Source organism: Gadus chalcogrammus, chromosome 19, assembly GCF_026213295.1.
Source record: "Gadus chalcogrammus isolate NIFS_2021 chromosome 19, NIFS_Gcha_1.0, whole genome shotgun sequence".
NCBI classification, from domain to species: domain Eukaryota; kingdom Metazoa; phylum Chordata; class Actinopteri; order Gadiformes; family Gadidae; genus Gadus; species Gadus chalcogrammus.
The window spans coordinates 7,408,017-7,425,496 of record NC_079430.1 but is presented as its reverse complement, the minus strand read 5'-3'; the positions used below and the strand labels follow the sequence as shown (position 1 = coordinate 7,425,496).

General features: G+C 46.8%; 1 protein-coding gene across 2 annotated transcripts in view; it reads left to right on the top strand.

Annotated features, from left to right (window-relative positions):
• Positions 1 to 17,480, top strand: part of ptpn13 (protein tyrosine phosphatase non-receptor type 13) — a 62,076-nt gene that overhangs the window by 32,030 nt on the left and 12,566 nt on the right. The window contains exons 10-26 of one of the 2 annotated variants that reach the window (XM_056577890.1): positions 933 to 1,155; positions 1,582 to 1,656; positions 2,834 to 3,005; positions 3,406 to 3,556; positions 3,848 to 3,986; positions 4,774 to 4,926; positions 8,796 to 8,978; positions 9,676 to 9,838; positions 10,815 to 11,304; positions 12,311 to 12,417; positions 12,757 to 12,846; positions 12,988 to 13,095; positions 13,564 to 13,695; positions 14,353 to 14,888; positions 15,655 to 15,777; positions 16,730 to 16,823; positions 17,374 to 17,459. In XM_056577890.1, coding sequence (XP_056433865.1) covers positions 933 to 1,155; positions 1,582 to 1,656; positions 2,834 to 3,005; positions 3,406 to 3,556; positions 3,848 to 3,986; positions 4,774 to 4,926; positions 8,796 to 8,978; positions 9,676 to 9,838; positions 10,815 to 11,304; positions 12,311 to 12,417; positions 12,757 to 12,846; positions 12,988 to 13,095; positions 13,564 to 13,695; positions 14,353 to 14,888; positions 15,655 to 15,777; positions 16,730 to 16,823; positions 17,374 to 17,459 — 3,025 coding nt within the window. The remainder of the gene's footprint in view (positions 1 to 932; positions 1,156 to 1,581; positions 1,657 to 2,833; positions 3,006 to 3,405; positions 3,557 to 3,847; positions 3,987 to 4,773; positions 4,927 to 8,795; positions 8,979 to 9,675; positions 9,839 to 10,814; positions 11,305 to 12,310; positions 12,418 to 12,756; positions 12,847 to 12,987; positions 13,096 to 13,563; positions 13,696 to 14,352; positions 14,889 to 15,654; positions 15,778 to 16,729; positions 16,824 to 17,373; positions 17,460 to 17,480) is intronic. The other variant, XM_056577891.1, reaches the window with a different exon arrangement.

Here is a 17,480-nt window from a genome sequence, read left to right as displayed (position 1 = left end):
GTTGTGGTCATAGTTCCATAGCTCCCCCTGTTGGTAAAAATCAGTCATCAAAAATCTTTAGTCCCTGAAATTGTTACAAGATGATGAGGACTGCAAAGCTTATTTCTGAAGTGAATTTGGATGAAGGATGTGTGTGTGTGTGTGTGTGTGTGTGTGTGTGTGTGTGTGTGTGTGTGTGTGTGTGTGTGTGTGTGTGTGTGTGTGTGTGTGTGTGTGTGTGTGTGTGTGTGTGTGTGTGTGTGTGTGTGTGTGTGTGTGTCACACTCTTACTCTGTGTGCGTGTGTGTGTGTGTGTGTGTGTTTCTCTCACACACTCCCACTACTCTGACTCTCACTGTCTGTCTGTGTGTGTGGGGGGGGGGGGGGTGTTGGTGGCCGAGCAGGGTGATGGCCATGCCTACCCGGTGATGTCAGCTAATGTAGAAACCTCACTCAGCAGAGTTGTCTATCTCTCTAATCTCTGGGGGAGCAGAGCAGCACTGCCCCCTGCTGCTGTGTTTACATCCACAGGGGATATACACTAGTTTACAATACCAACTGGTTTCCAATCCTCTAGAAACCTCTGTCTCTGTCTGTGACCCAGGATTCCAATGGCTTTCTCGCCATGGACAACGTACACTTCCATTGCCTTATCCGAGTCAGCCTTTGGGAAGTGTCAGCCTATGGGAAGATTGTTGTTATTCTTTGTGTTTACATTTTAGGGAATATAGCAGACTCTTTTATCGAAAGTGTCTTTGGTCGGTCATTCACACACCGACCGCGGCGTCCACCATCGGGAGCAGGATCGGGTGCCTTGCTCGGGGACACCTGAATCAAACTTGCAACCTTCTGGTTTCAGGCCAACCCTCTCTACCTCCTGAGCTAAGCCGTCTTGTGAATGGTGCTTTGAAGGATCATCCTCAACTACCATCGCCCCCCCCCCCCCCCCCCAGGTTGTACGATGGGCCGGCGTCAGACGAGGGTCTGGCGGGGGCGGAGCTTCTCCTGCGCAGCCAGGAGGAGGAGGTGCAGAGGCTGCAGGCCCACCTGGCCGTCAGGCTGTCCCGGGCCAACCTCTACATGCCTGACGAGATGTCGCCGGCGTCCCGCGCCTCGGTGGCGGACCTCCAGGGGGACCCCTTCAGCACGCCCACGCACGGCCAGCGCAAGGCCAAGGTGAGGGAGTGTGGGTGTTCAACCGATCCGCGATGTTCTCTGATGGTTTGACCACGTCGATTTCTGCAGTACTCTCCGGGGCTTTTTTCATCGTTCGGATATTAGGTTTAGGATTGTAACTGTTTTTATTTTTATTTTAGATCGTACAGTTGCTTTTTTTTTTTTTTTTGGTTTCTTGTAACTTTGAACACTTTCTTTTCATGTGGGTGCTTCCCTGGCAAAATAAACCTTTTCATGGGGAATCACAGTGGCCTTGTGTCTACCAACTGGTAGATCAAGGCATAAACCCTTCCAGGGTTAGGGGTTGGATTCCCACCGAAGCCTAAGAATGTACGACCCACAGTTTCGGTCGGTGCTTTGGAAAAATGGCTGTGACTACAAAGCAATGTTCCCAATGGCTGTCCTGTGTTTCTGTCTGGCCTGCAGTCTTTCTACGGCCCTGAGTTCGTGAAGATGACAAGCGAGCCTTGTGTCTCCTTGACGGTGCCCTCGTCCATCATGGTAACGCTTTAACTTCAATAATAATACCTTTTTCTCCTCATGGCCCTATTCCTGGTCAGGGACAAACTCAAGATGCTTGACATTGCATTTATACAATAGAACAGACGGCCCAAATGTCTGTGGATTATCACTTAATCAAAGTAAATATCAGCTTTATTATCTATTCCAAAATATGTTCAAGACAAATGGAGGAATCAAATTTGCGTTTGTTTCTGTCCAATGGTGCAATGAGTAGAAGGGATAAATGAGGTCAAATTATATCAAATAAGTTATAATTACAATAAATATATTCTAAGAAACAGTAGACATCGAGGACATTGAGTGACCTCATCACGTTCTCACATTTTGTTTGAGAGAGTTGGGAAACCATCATGACTGAAATGTCAGGGTCTTCTAGCTTTGCTGGGAATTATCATTCCTTAAAGGTCAAATACCTGTCTGCGTGATCAAATCATCATAACCTTCTCTCCTGGCTTCACTCGGCAGCATTACTTCCATGTACCGATTCTGCCAGAGAGCAGAGCATTGAGTGTGAGCGCGCCTGTCATGAATGTAAACAACTGCAATATAGCGCTTTGTTCTTTTGGATTCATGTTAGTCGGTTAGGGTTATGGTGTTTATGAACAACATAACAGTTTGGACAACATAACCACACAAGCCCTTTTATAAAATGTATTTTCACAAAGACCAAAGCGTTGTAGCCATTGTTAACATTCCTGAAAGGGGCATTCACTACAAAATGATCTTTCGCAGAAACGGCACAAAATAATATCGTACATGATGTTTTCCTGAAGCCTTGAAAGAGGGTTGTTTGATCACCACAGACCATAATCAACATTTTAAGAGGACATTAACCCAGTTTTGTTCACCCAGACAAAAACGCCACAGTAAGATTAGATAACTTTAATGATACCCAGAGGTAGATTTGGTGTGCAGTTAAGTGAGCTGGCTTTCTCCACACATTACAGACAAGACATTTAAGACACAGTGAATATAACAAAATCACAGCAGCAGTGAAATGGAAAGTGCAAGTAATGCATCCTATTGAATGACAGGGATTTGATGAGGGGGGATGATGATACAATTGTATTATTAAAATTAGTAAATGTGTTTGCTTGTTAGACTTTGTGTATTAATCTCCACCCTCTTGTGTCTCCCCCCCCCCCCCCCCCTACAGAAGAGAGGCAAGGGCGAGGAGGTCCAGAGGAAGGTGGGGGTGGCTCTGCTGAACGGGCAGCGCTTGGAGCTGGGCTGCGACCTCAAGGCCGTGTGTAAAGACGTGCTGGACATGGTGGTGGCGCACGTGGGGCTGGTGGAGCACCACCTGTTTGGCCTGGCCTACCTCAAAGGTGTGGGGGCGTAGGGGGGCAGGTGATTCTGAGCTCGTGACCCATAGGGTTTGGGTTCATGGTTCCATGTTCTAACGATATTTTGAGTAAAACTTGGTTGAATGATTAATATGTAATATTAATATTGCCTTTTTTTTATGGAAACTAAATATACAAATAATTTCATAATGCCATTGGCAAAATTTACAATTACTTATGAAATGGTAAACATTACAAGAGAAATATGAGAAGAAAATAACTAATAATAGATAACATTCTTTATTAAATTCAACATTATGCGATGTCTTAAATTTTGTTTTTATTGCAGCATTATTGAAAATTTTATTGACAGATAATTCCAACCGTAGTCAACGGCAACCATCCATATCTAACCCTCCTTCTCTACCCCCCTCCTCCCAAGATAACGAGTTCTTCTTCGTGGATCCTGATGCCAAACTGACCAAGGTGGCCCCAGAGGGCTGGAAGGAGGAACCCAAGAAGAAGAAGTCTGACGTCCCCTTCAACCTGTTCCTACGCATCAAGTTCTTCGTGGACGACGTCAGCTTCATACAGTAAGAATTAAGTCATCGGTTAGCCTTCAGCATGAACGTTGACGTCTACAATTTCTATTTCAATACTTAATTTATGCCAAGAGAGAATCTCAGGAGGCAAACAGCTAGTTGTTGCATATTCAAATGTTGACAGAACAGTGCAAATCTAGAAAGAAAAGTTAATATTTGCATGATGAAATGCAGAGAGAGTGGACCATTCCAATACTAGTAGAAGTAAATATGATTATAAGTAACAATGATGCAGTAGGTTAACGAGTATAATTTAATACGACATGTTCGCTACACCAACAGGCATGTGATGACGAAACACCAGTACTACCTTCAGCTGCGGAAGGACATCCTGGAGGAGAGGCTGCGCTGCGACACAGAGAACGCCATGCTGCTGGCCTCTCTGGCCCTGCAGGCAGAGTTCAGCGACTACCAGCCCGAGGTACGCCCTCGCCTTACCACGGCATCACCTCTAGGGGTTAGGGTGTGGACTCCCAGCCCAAAGGTCCTGGGTTCGATCCCTTATGTCCAAAGTCATGTTTCTAAAAATATAAAAGTTGTGTCGGGAGAAAGGGTTGTTTGATGACTAAATAGGGGCATACACTGTTCGTTTAAATAAAACGTCATATTCTTACTATAATTACATCCCCATGCTTCCATGTATTACTTTTTACTGCATGGAAGGCAAAGCAAGTTTATTTATACAGCCCCATTCCAACATAAAGCTCTTACAGAGTGCTTGGCCCATAATGTAAAATCACATTTAAATGAACTCAATACATTACAATAATCTAAAGGACAAATATAAAATAAACATATGTGAAGGTAAAATAACCCATGCATACTTTATAAGATAATTAATGTTTGACTGGATGTAGGTTCTCTCCTTGAACAGAGGAATTTCACAAATAAACTAGCGGGCCTGTGTCTACAGTCTTGGACTGAATACATAAGACTTGTATAAAGTTTCACATAAGAGATCCCATAGAAAAGGCAATAAACCAAAGCATATTGCACATCTGGGTCAGAGCTCTGTCCTATCGTGGACAGATGTTGGAGTATAACAATCCAGTCGATATCAAGTGTTCCCAGAGTACGTCCATTGATAACCATTAGTGGTTGCCCCAATATTCAGATATGTAAATGTGAGTCTAATGTTTATTATTTCAACGTGACGGTGTCTGTTTATGAGGAGATATTAATGCATGCGGCGTCTTTGGGTGTCTCAGCTGCATGGGAAGACGTACTTCAGGCTGGAGCACTACCTGTCCGTGTCGGTGCTGGATAAGCTGGAGCAGGCGGCCGTCAAGGAGAAGCTGCCCAGGCTCCACAGCAACTACTACGGGGTACCCGAGGGCCAGGCCGAGCTGGAGTTCCTCAAGGTCGGGCACAACATACACCAACAAACAGCAGCACCATTTTGAAAACATAGTTGGAGTTGGTTTTCAATATTTTAGTTCAGAATGTATTTTGAGCATAGAAGAATGAGATCGGATGGTATTGCATCCCCGGAAGGATTGGCACCTTATTGTGGTCTGGGGGCTTGCGTGCCTCAATTACCCCTAGAGCTATACCGACAGGAGCTTAGGCTCCTGGTAGGGTCACCCAAGTCGGTCAGGTCGAGGGATAGAGGTCTGACAAAGTACAATCCACTGGTCCTCCAGGTTGGGGGTTGAGCACAGGGCTAACAACCCAGTCCCGTAGAAAAAGTATTGTTACGGAAACGGCAACAAAGGAAAAAAACAATACGTGTCCATGGGCCTCCTGAGTTATCGAAAGATAATAGAATGAATGTCAGTAATGAAAGCAGCAAGGAAGCTACTGACAAGAAGGTGGGTGCCCTAAATACAAAATGCAAGGGCCGTGGCATCATGAATGAAAAAGAGAGCTGGTAAGAAGATAACAGGACAGCAACATTTTGACGTGGAGAAATTACATGACCCCAAAGTGAAGGCCGCTTTTATACTACAGCTGAAAAACAGATTCCAAGCTCTGGCAGACACGAGTGACAACACACAAAAAGGACCTGATGATGCCAACATTAAATGGGAACAGATCAAAACCGCTTACACCAATAGCAGTGAAGTCTGCCTGGGAATAAAGTAAAGGAACAGAAAAGAGTGGATTACAGCAGACACCTGGAACGTCATAACAGATAGGAGACCCCTTAAAAAGAAATTAATGGAAGCCAAGTCAGAAAGGATTAAAGATAAATACAAGCAACAATATAGGGAAACCGACAGAACAGTTAAGAGGATGGCAAGAGAAAACAAGAGAAATTATATAAACAGTCTTGCAGACCAGGCAGAAGAAGCAGCAAACAAGGGAGAGCAAGGTAAGGTCTACAAAATCACCAGAATAGTTTTCGGTAGGTACCATAGAGCTATAGATACGCCGATCACTGACAAACAAGGGCGAACTCTTACATCACAAGTAGAGGCAAGGTGGGCTGAACACTTCAGCGAGGTCCTAAACAGACCCCCACCAACAGCAGAATCAGAGATACAGGAACCTGAGACTGTCCTTGATGTTAACACTGCACCACCAGAAGAAAATCACTCAAAAACGGAAAAGCCCTCGGGCAAGACAAGCCAGGTCGGCTTAGCTCGGGAGGTAGAGCAGTTGTCTTGTAACCGAAAGGTTTTTAGTTCAATCCAGTAGCGTGCGTTGCCCCTTCATTTCGGTGGGGCAGAAACTACTGGCGTATGACCACACCCACAATCTATATATTTTTAACGTGTTTATTTTGAGCTACATTAAAACAAAAACTAAACTAATTGTGAGTAAGAATTAAAAATGAACTAATAGCCTAATGTTACTGCACGCAACACTCGTCATATCATGTCGGGATAATTAGAATAGCCTATGTGCAATGGAAACACCAACTCTGCAAAGTCAAAAATTTCAAAGGACAAATTCGACATTATAGGGAAGTTATTTCTTCCATATTTTATTTTAACAATCTAACAACAATCTAACAACAGGCTTAGCAAGTGCATTGCAAATGCATGAAAAGTAGAAGGGTAGAAGTCAAGCAGACCTTCGATTTGTAACTTGGCCCGACAATGTGTGCAAATCTCTCAATAACAACACTTTTGAAATCAGATATTTCTCAATAACAGCTGTATCAGGTTTGAAATCAGGTATACAATTTTAATACCTGGTGAAATAAATAAATAGTCTTCAATGCCGAAAGATACAGGCGGAGTTATTCGATTTTAAACAACAGTCATAGAATATGACCATGGGGCGGACTACTTTACAACCATATGGGCGTCTTATAGCGCGGATTGCAAAACCCTGCAGCCTGCAGGGTTATGCGAGAAACATAGGGAAAAAAATAAACTTGGAGCAATGATTTACTGAGGAACTATTTGTTTTGGGAGCATGCTTTTGCAGGGAGTTCGCCGCCCCACCTGCCCATATGGACGGCACGCGCCTGGTTCAATCCCCAGCTCCTCCTACCTGAGTGTTGATGTGTCCCTGAGCAAGACACTTAACCCTAACTGCTCCTGACGAGCTGGCTGTCGCCTTGCATGGTTGACTCTGCCGTCGGTGTGTCAATGTGTGTATTAACTGATGTAAGTCACTATGGATAAAAGCGTCTGCTAAATGCCCTAATAATAATAATAATAAATAATAAGACGACCTGAATGAAACCCAGAACTTTCAGCAAAACTGCTCAAACCACTCTTCACATCAATATGGGAGGGGAAGACGATGCCAAACGACTGGTCAAAGGATGTAATCGTAAAGATCCCCAAAAATGGTTCCTTAAAAAAAACTGCGACAACTGGCGGGGAATAACCCTTTTGTCAATTCCAAGTAAAATACTTTCAAAAGTCATAATACAAAGAATTTCAGATGCAATCGACAAGCAGCTCAGAAGAGAACAAGCAGGGTTTCGGAAAGGAAACCCTGCTTCGAAAATGTTCACTCTGCGCAACATTATAGAGAAGTGCACAGAATGGCAAAGACGGCTATATATCAATTTTGTAGACTTCGAGAAAGCATGAAGGCATACACAGGGACAGTTTATGGCGCATTGACAAATCTGTTGACATCCCGTGTCAACAGATTTGCACAACAAATAGGACTGAACATAAGCCTGAAGAAAACAGAGGTGATGACCTTAAACACACAAAATCCCCCACCTATACAAATAAATAGAATAAATATACCCACAACAGAAGAGTTTTGATATCTGGGAAGCAAGGCAAGAAACATATTCAGAATGATGAACAATGTGTTGAAGTCCACGAAGTATAGCATCAACACCAAACTCAAGTTATACATGAGCTGTGTTCTCTCCACCTTATTATTCAGCTCTGAATGCTGGAGGATGACAGAGAAAAACCTTTCCAAGACCTCTGCATTCCACACAAGAAACCTCAGAATAATCTTAAGTATCTTCTGGCCTAACACCATCTCCAACCAGCAATTACTTGCTCGGACAAACCAAGAAAGGATAGAGACCATCATTACAAGTAGGCAAGATTGACTGGACACATCATGCGAAAAGAACAGGATTACATTACAAGAACCGCCCTACACTGGACACCTGAAGGCAAGCGAAAGAGAGGGCGACCCAAAGAAACCTGGCGTCCAACAGTGGAGAAAGTACTGAAAGCCATGAAGCAGACCTGGAGTTCTATCCAAAAGCTCGCCAAAAACAGACAGGAGTGGAGATCCTTTGTTGCTGCCCTAAATGCCAGGAGGCATAAAGGGCAGTAAGATAAGACAGGAAGTTGCTTTTGTGTCTTTACTAGAAAAAACGTACAACTTTCTTTCGATCAACCACTGTCCTAATAATAATAAGAATTCTATACATTTCTTCAAATGTGGTTAGGTTCAAATTTTACGTTTAGGGATATTAGCTGAAGCTTTTATCCAAAGCGACTTCATACTTCAACTATTCAGTCACACATGTACGGCACAGTCAAGCATGCAAGGCGACAGCCAGCTTGTTGGGAGCAGTTAGGGATAGGCGTCTTGCTCAGGGACACCTCAGAAATCAGGAGGAGCCGGGGAAGGAACTAGCAACCTTCCGGTTGCAAGTCAACCCGCTCTACTTCCTGAGCTAAGCCGACCTTAACGTATCGTTTCTTTGAGGCTTGAAATCGAATTTAAGACGAGACGAAACCTAGCCAAGACAGCCTGAGAAAAACACATCAAACTTTGGTTTCCCCTTTCAACCCTCAGCTTTGTGTCACATCCTATGAAATAACACGACGGCTGTTTTGTGCTGCAGGTGAGCCAGCGGCTGACGGAGTACGGGGTGCACTTCCACCGCGTGCTCCCGGAGAAGCGCTCCCAGACGGGCATCATGCTGGGCGTCTACTCCAAGGGGGCGCTCATCTTCGAGGTGCTCAACGCCAACCGCACCCCTGTGCTGAGGTTCCCCTGGCGAGACACCAAGAAGATCTCCTTCACGGTGCGTACGGTGGGGTTAACATGGGGCTGGAGGCTGAAGATCTCCTTCACGGTGCGTACGGTGGGGTTAACGCGGGGCTGGAGGCTGAAGATCTCCTTCACGGTGCGTACGGTGGGGTTAACGCGGGGCTGGAGGCTGAAGATCTCCTTCACGGTGCGTACGGTGGGGTTAACATGGGGCTGGAGGCTGAAGATCTCCTTCACGGTGCGTACGGTGGGGTTAACATGGGGCTGGAGGCTGAAGATCTCCTTCACGGTGCGTACGGTGGGGTTGACATGGGGCTGGAGGCTGAAGATCTCCTTCACGGTGCGTACGGTGGGGTTAACATGGGGCTGGAGGCTGAAGATCTCCTTCACGGTGGGTACGGTGGGGTTAACATGGGGCTGGAGGCTGAAGATCTCCTTCACGGTGCGTACGGTGGGGTTAACATGGGGCTGGAGGCTGAAGATCTCCTTCACGGTGTGTACGGTGGGGTTAACATGGGGCTCGAGGCTGAAGATCTCCTTCACGGTGCGTACGGTGGGGTTAACATGGGGCTCGAGGCTGAAGGCTGTCTACATATAAATGAAACATGATTAAACAAATAAACAACACTATATAATATATTCCGATACCAACCATACCACCTCATGAATAAAGGTCCATTTGGGGATTCTGAAATGCCATCCTCCTCTTTGTTTCCCCTTCATGTCTGCAGAAGAAGAAGATCTGCCTCCAGAACATGTCTGACGGCATCAAGCACCTGTTCCAGACGGACAGCAACAAGACGTGCCAGTACCTGCTGCAGCTGTGCTCAGACCAGCACAAGTTCCACCTGCAGATGAAGGCCCGGCAGAACAACCAGGAGCAACAGGAACTCGGTATGAGAGAGGGCCGTGTGCAGGGGCACACGTTATCGCTTCACTCACACACTCACAGAGCTGGGGGAACTATGAATTTTAACAGGGATGGGCAACTTTCATGATAAAGAGGGCCACATTTTTTATCACAACCATCGGAGGGCCACATGACTGCACACTTCAACTAAACGCAAGCTGAGAGAAGCTACATAATTTTGAATTTGGTAGATGATTTCCTGTATTCTGGTGCATTTTGGCGATGGGCACTACCTAAAAAATCGTCCAGAATCATAACCTATGTACGGTATGTTAATTGAACCAACATACATTAATTTCATGTTTTCCATGCTCAAACAGCCACATGAATGGTCAGTATTTTTATCGGTGCAAAGGGCTCACATACATCATCATTCAATGAAGTCAAAAAACTGAATAACAGTGGCCCAACATTAAGTGCAACAACTCAATGAACTCAAACCCAACAAGCAGTTGTAGTAGTTGTAGTGGCGACTTAAGTGGATATCTTTAATGACTGATATCGCTTCTAAGCAAACTAGACGCATGGGTTTGCCTTTTTTTTTCTTTTCTTTTTTTTATTATGTGCGGGCCAGTTGCCCATCCCTGAATTACAAGTTATCAATTGGCAAATGGCCTCAGGATTGACTGATTATGGGAATCAGTCAAACCTAATTAAAGTGCCAGTTAACCAGAAATAGTTTGTAATAGATGTTTATATCCTTATAGCCTGATTATATCTTCTATGACCAAAAAAAGATAACATCATTTAGGAAAAAGGTCTGTCTCCACCAACCAGTTTGGCTACATTCTTTCCGTTCTTCACCGCACGGAAATAATCTGCTTCCACCTTTTTTTTTTCTTGTCGGGTTGTTACCCAAAGTACAACGTAACTCGGTATTACATTAAGATTACTTGTTATCACTATTGGTAAGACAAAGGGTGCTCCCCTGACCCTGCCCCCCGTCCCTCCCGTGTCCAGAGAACAGCCCCCTGGCCAGCATGCAGTACTCCCTGGACCCCCAGGGGGAGCCCCTGAGCCGGGCGGGCGGCCCCGGCAGCCTGACCCCCAGCTCCACGCGCTCGGACCCCGAGCTCTTCAAGAGGATCTCCTACTCGGAGGCGGCGCTCCACAAGGCGCTCTCGGGCCAGCTCACCCCCCAGGACGAGCCCCCACTCTTCCCGGGCTTCGTCCCGGCCTCCTCCTCCTCCTCTTCCTCCTCGGCCATGCACACCAACCCCCGCCTGATGAGCCGCTCCCACCACAACCTGGGCCAGGTGCCCGAGTCCCCGGAGCACCGTGCCGCCGCCGCCGCCCTGGGGCTGGCTGCCGGTGGTGGGGGGGGGGTGTTGGGCTCCCATGGAGGCCTGGGCCCAGCGCTGTACCAGCAGAAGCAGCCCTACCAGCAGCACCAGCGCACCAGCTCCCACACAGACTCCCTGTCCTTCTCCGGGACGCACCCGCAGGACAAGTGAGTGGAGGACGCGTGGATGCAGCAGAGTGGTGTACTGTGGTGAACGTGTGGACACAGTGGTGTGGTGAACGTGTGGACAGAGTGGTGTGGTGAACGTGTGGACACAGTGGTGTGGTGAACGTGTGGACACAGTGGTGTGGTGAACGTGTGGACACAGTGGTGTGGTGAACGTGTGGATACAGTGGAGTGGTGTACTGTGGATACAGTGGAATGGTGTACTGTGGTGAACTGTGGATACAGTGGTGTGGTGAACGTGTGGACACAGTGGTGTGGTGAACGTGTGGATACAGTGGAGTGGTGTACTGTGGTGAACGTGGAAAGGATAAAGAGATGAAAAGGAAGACATATTTATTGTTACATTATATTACAATTATTTAATAATATATAATATTACTACAGTTAGGGTTAAATACTTCATCCTGATTGATCATATGCGTTCCAGGGGTCTGCATAATTCCAAATAAAGGCACACCTCTGCCTTTAACCATTCCCAATCAATGGCCAACAAATCCAACATTACAAACAACTGTCAGATTCAACTACCGACCAGATGTTCCCTTGACAACGCAGGCACGCCAGAGGCGCCGCGTTACAGATTAAAGTCGTTGACATTCTAGGTAATAGTAGCTAATAAACCATTCACAGTTTATTCCTTCAATATTTATCCAACGCCTCGAGGCTCGACTACTTTTAAAGTCATGGCCCCCTTCGGCAGTACACACTACACAACTGGTCCCGATCACCGCTAGCTGTTGGTTCGCTGGTCCTCACCAGGCGACTGGGGAGACCCACGGAGTCCACACATGAACACTCCGCTATCCGGGAGACTTGCTAAACCCCGCGGGGACACGTTGACTCAGGTAGACGGGAAGGAGGTCCACCTGACGAGGTTACACCATCCAGCGAATAATTAATGAAGGGGCCGGCGCTTATGAACCACCACATCCTGACACGCATAAAAACCTGGTGACATGACCTCTGACCTCCTCTGACTACCTTCCAGAGGGTTTGGCCCCGCCCCCACCAGCAGCAGCCCTCTCTGGAACGCCGGGCGGTTCCAGAAGGAACCGGACTCGGCAGACGACGCCGCGGGCCAGGCCTACGTTGTAGGTGAGGACCTGTTGAGCTCGCCAGGTAGCGTGGGGTGCTAACAGTGGGACCGTATCCACACGGCCCCACCCTGTCTGAGCTACGGGGCTTCTGCTGTCGTGGGCTGCTGCACTGCCTTGGGCCCTCAGTAAATAATTCAGCTTCCTGTTCCTCCCCAAGTCAACCGACACCAGCTAGCTTGTGTCGTGTGAACACTTTAATGTGGAAGGAGATGACACTGTCGTGGTGGGCAAATTTTGCAATATATTCATCGGAGCAGCTGTCTTCTCCTAGATCCAATATATATATTAATTTCTTCTTGCTTGGTGTTTTATGTCTGTAATATCCTTCTTCGCACAGAACCCCTCAAGAAAAAGCTCAATGCCCTGCCATCGCCCGAGAGAGAGATCAAAACTGTCAACCTGAAGAAAGACGTTAAATACGGCCTGGGTAAATCCTCATGCTTATAGTTTGATGAGAGCTCTAGCAGCGCACAGCCACTCTTGATGTCGTCCACACCACCTCTGGTTGTTGTTGTTGTTGACCTTGTTGTTGTTTGAACATGTGTGTGTTTGTGTGTGTTTTGTGTAGGCTTCCAGATCACGGGGGGAGAGGACTCTGGTCGGATGGACTTGGGTACCATCGTCAGCGCCATCACCCCAGGAGGCCCGGCGGACCTCAACAGCTGCCTCAAACCCGGTACCTAACTCTGACTATGATTTAATGTTGGATTAATTTGGACTAGATTAAGTCATGCAGCAGAGACACTCAAATATAAAGTGACCTACAAGTGAGGCTTAGTACAATCACAACGGGAGAAGCGGAGAAAGAAGGGTTGCGCAACCAAATGTTAACAGCAGCAACCTAAATCAGAAACCGAGGTTCTGTTTTTGATGTTTGGGTGTGTACTGTTTACATGTCAGAGGAACACAGACGTTATCCTTCTAAATTCAACTTAAGAGATAACTGAAACAAACGGCTCTACTCGCTACTATTTATCGCCCCAGCATCAACTTAGCAGTCAAATTAACTAAAGTGTGTGTGTGTGTGTGTGTGTGTGTGTGTGTGTGTGTGTGTGTGTGTGTGTGTGTGTGTGTGTGTGTGTGTGTGTGTGTGTGTGTGTGTGTGTGTGTGTGTGTGTGTGTGTGTGTGTGTGTGTGTGTCCAGGCGACCGGCTGCTCTCGGTGAACAACGTGAGCCTGGAGGGCCTCCCGCACGCCGCCGCCGTGGAGGTCCTGCAGAGTGCCCCTGATGACATCACGCTGGTGGTGTCCCAGCCCAAGGAGAGCCTCTACCAAGGTACAGCGGCCGGGGGGGGCAGCCAGCTGTGGGTACACTGGTAGAGCGTGTCCCTGGGTCCTGAGTGCTTCAGTCCTCAGCTGAATGTCAAAACCCTTTTGGTTTGTTTTTGTTTCCATCATTTGGAATAATGCCGTAGCTTCCAAACGTGAACACAGCGATCGTATTACTTCCTTCAAATTCCTGCCGTTTAAAAATAACATTCCTTTTCAATATGATTCTTAAATTCCAGTACAAACGTTCAAAATAATAATGGTACCACCAGGGTATCATCGTTAAATAGGTCACAATAAAGGTGTACATGTACGCATTATACATACACTACTATTCCAAGCTATTCTAATACAGCAGCCTCCGTTCTGTCCATTAAGCCTGTTTTATCAATGTTAGAAACCTTAACCTTTAATAAATGAAACACATGAACCATCTCTCTTATCCTCACATCCTTACTGGTTCCTAGTTAACTTTTTATTCATTGAGTCATTAAATGCTTTTATACAAAACTACTTTCAGTGAATCAGATACAGTCATTCAGGTAAGGGTTCCTTAGGTAGGGGTTAGATAGGCCGGTTGGTGGTCTCTAGCCCCTACACTTTCCTGCCCCCCTTTACAATACCACCACTACCACTATTAATATTCTATATTTATTTTCTCCAGGAACACCCTTGGCCTATGGTGCATACCAGGCCGTGCCATCGGTCAAAGTTCCTTCCTCCCTCCAGAGGCAGGCACTTGACCTCGACTCTTCCTCGGAGGAACTCGTGGACGCAGAAAGCCCCCGGCCCCATCCCCGCTCCCACGCCGCTGCCCCTCACACGCCCACCCCTCCTCCGTCCTCCGCCTCCCCTCTCCGCCACAACACCAGCTTGAGCTCCCAGGACTCCAGGGCCAGCAGCAGCAACGCCAGCCACTTCCCCACGAAGCCCACCACCACGCCCAACGGAATCCTCCAGAAGCTGGTGAAGCTAGAGGCGGAGGGGAACGTCGCCCTCGACCCGTCGAGTCCCAACCAGCAGAGTACAGCAGAAGCCGGGCCCGTGGTCCCGGAGGTACTGCCGCCCGCCCTCCCGCCGAAAACCAGGAAGGCCAAAGTCCCGGAGGCGCCCAAGGTGACGGAAACCTCAGACTGGGGGGACTCGGACATGGACGAGGACACCTGCTCTAGTGGTCCCGAGAAACAGGGGCTGGGAAAGGTGTGTTCCCCGCGTGTCTGCTGAGAGTGGTTTGTTTAGAGCTCACTCGCTTGCCTAGAGACAATGCACCTTGTGTGTCCGTTCTGGAATCGAATCGATAAGTGAGTATCGCGCACGGTCACATCAGGTTGGAGAAACCGTAGGTACCTCCGTCTGAGTGGGAAGGAGCGTTTACGTCACCCTCGGAGTTCTGAACTTACTGAACCGTCTGAATGTCGGGCTTGGATCAAGATGGTGTCAAATAAAAGATTTCTTGTATTTTATGTTGTTTACTGTTAATTCGACCGATAGTTTACAATCACCATCATAGACCAAATAAACCCAAACTGTTTTTGACTTTATTTTGCAGAATAATATATTTTACTCCTTCCGACGGCTCCTATCTGCGTCGGTGCGTGAACGCTTTATAGTGTTCCCACTTCCCCGATTTCTCCCACATGGCGGGAACACAAATTTCTATCTGTTGCATAAATACACTATACATACACATGTATAGTGTATTTGCAAGATGACGATAATATTCTACAACTCTTAATCACATGCGTTCAATCATCTCTCCGATGCTTGACCTGACTACCGTGACGTACATGTGCTTGTCATTGCATTTCCGATGCCAATACAAGTGAACCCCCCCCCCCCCCCAAACTGCAGCAGTACAGTACAGTACTGCGTGCTGCATGCTAACCCTCCCCCCCTTTCTTCCCACGTCTCTCCCTCTGCATGTCCCTGCCTGTGACGTGGTTTCCCCTGTTCTGTGTGTTCGCAGGACGCGTACGGCAGTGCAGAGCACTTAAGTGGTAAAGGCCCAGGGGTCAGTAGTCTCCTCCCGGGAGATCTATTTGACGTTGAGCTGTCCAAACAGGACAGCGGCCTGGGCATAAGTGTCACGGTACTGTTCGGCAAGGTTTTTCACCCTCTTCGTTTTTTCCTCCCACCCCTTCCCTTCCTCTCTCACTGTTTTGACTGTTGTGCGCTGCTGCTGCTGCTGCTGCTGCTGCATGGTTGGCTCTCTATTGGCTCTCTCTCGGCTCTCTGTTGGCTCTCTATTGGCTCTCTATCGGCTCTTTATCGGCTGGTGCACCTGGTGTGAGGCGGGGCTTAGTGTCAGGGTGTGGGGGGCTTTCTGTGTCTGTTTTCTGAATCTTACTCTCTTGTGCATGTTTTATTTTTTTTTGGTGATGGGGGGGGGGGGTGGATTTACCGAGAAATAGACAGTTGTTTTTGAAGAGGTGGTCCTCGGGTGTTGAACCGTTGCTGTGTTTATCACGTACACATGTGGATTTGATTCTATTGACTCGGAGAGCCGAGGTTCTCAAACAAGGGTACTTATCAATAATACAATTGTAATTTTTAGCGATAATATAATCATTATAGTAACCATTTCTTCCAGCCATTTTTATTACCTTTTTTAACCTTATGAGCACTAGCTAGAAGATGCATGTGAATAGCTAGGCGAGGCAATTTAGAGAAACCATTCAGAGGAAGATAGATTCTGAAAGTATCCAACTGAATAGAGGAAGGGGAAGACTCATGCACAATGAGTACAGGGCAAGAGTGCGCACAGGTAGCTGGGTAGTTGGGTAGGTAGACAGGTAGGTCAGCCATCCGATGATTTCATTCTGGGGCAGTGGATGTATAGGTTGCTGTCGGCATGTAAAGAGAATTTCAACAAATCGGCCAAAATGCTTGTAAGAGACACTGTCTACCCTAGCTTTAACCTCAGTCATCGAGTCGCATCACAGTCATTCAGGTTGCCCCCGCCCCCTCCCCAGCCCAATGAAATACAACCGTATATACTGAGCTCCCTTTGATTGGCCTAAACTCTGTCTGTCTCCTCTTAGGGCGGGGTCAACACGACTGTCCGTCACGGGGGAATCTATATTAAAGCCATCATACCAAATGGAGCCGCGGAGATGGATGGCAGAATACAGAAAGGTATGGACAAGAGTAGTGTCGTATAAAATCATCAAAATATACTAGAATATGATGGTTTGATTAAATACATCAAGGTAAAGCATGTGTATATTTACATCATACACAATATATACTGTACATTTTTGTTTTATGTTCATGTTTTTACAAAGTAAATGAAACAAATAAAGAGCGAGAGAAAAAGTCAACATGATACAATGTCCATTTCACTTAAATGTATCCTAATATAAATCCCATATAGCCATCAAATCAGGTTATTGCTTATAAAACGCTGCCGGTGGGTGAATTCCATAAAATGCAGAGGCGGACTATAGAATGTTGGCATCATAAATAAAAACTGCTTGAGCTTATATCAAATGCCATAACCATCTTTTCAAACCATATTTTAAGATGTGATGTAGCGGTATTTGTAAATGACTTGATTTCAATATGGTTTCTCTGGTTGATCATGCAACCATATTATGGTACATGAATATAGGGTTTTTCGTCTGTATTGTCTATGTGCTGTGTGTATGGTTGCCTGATGGTCATGGTGTTTCCTCTACCTGACCAGGTGACCGCGTGGTGGCGGTGAACGGTAGAAGCTTGGAGGGGGCCACGCACGCCGAGGCAGTAGAGGCCCTCAGAGACACCATGAAGGTCAGACGCACGCACGCACGC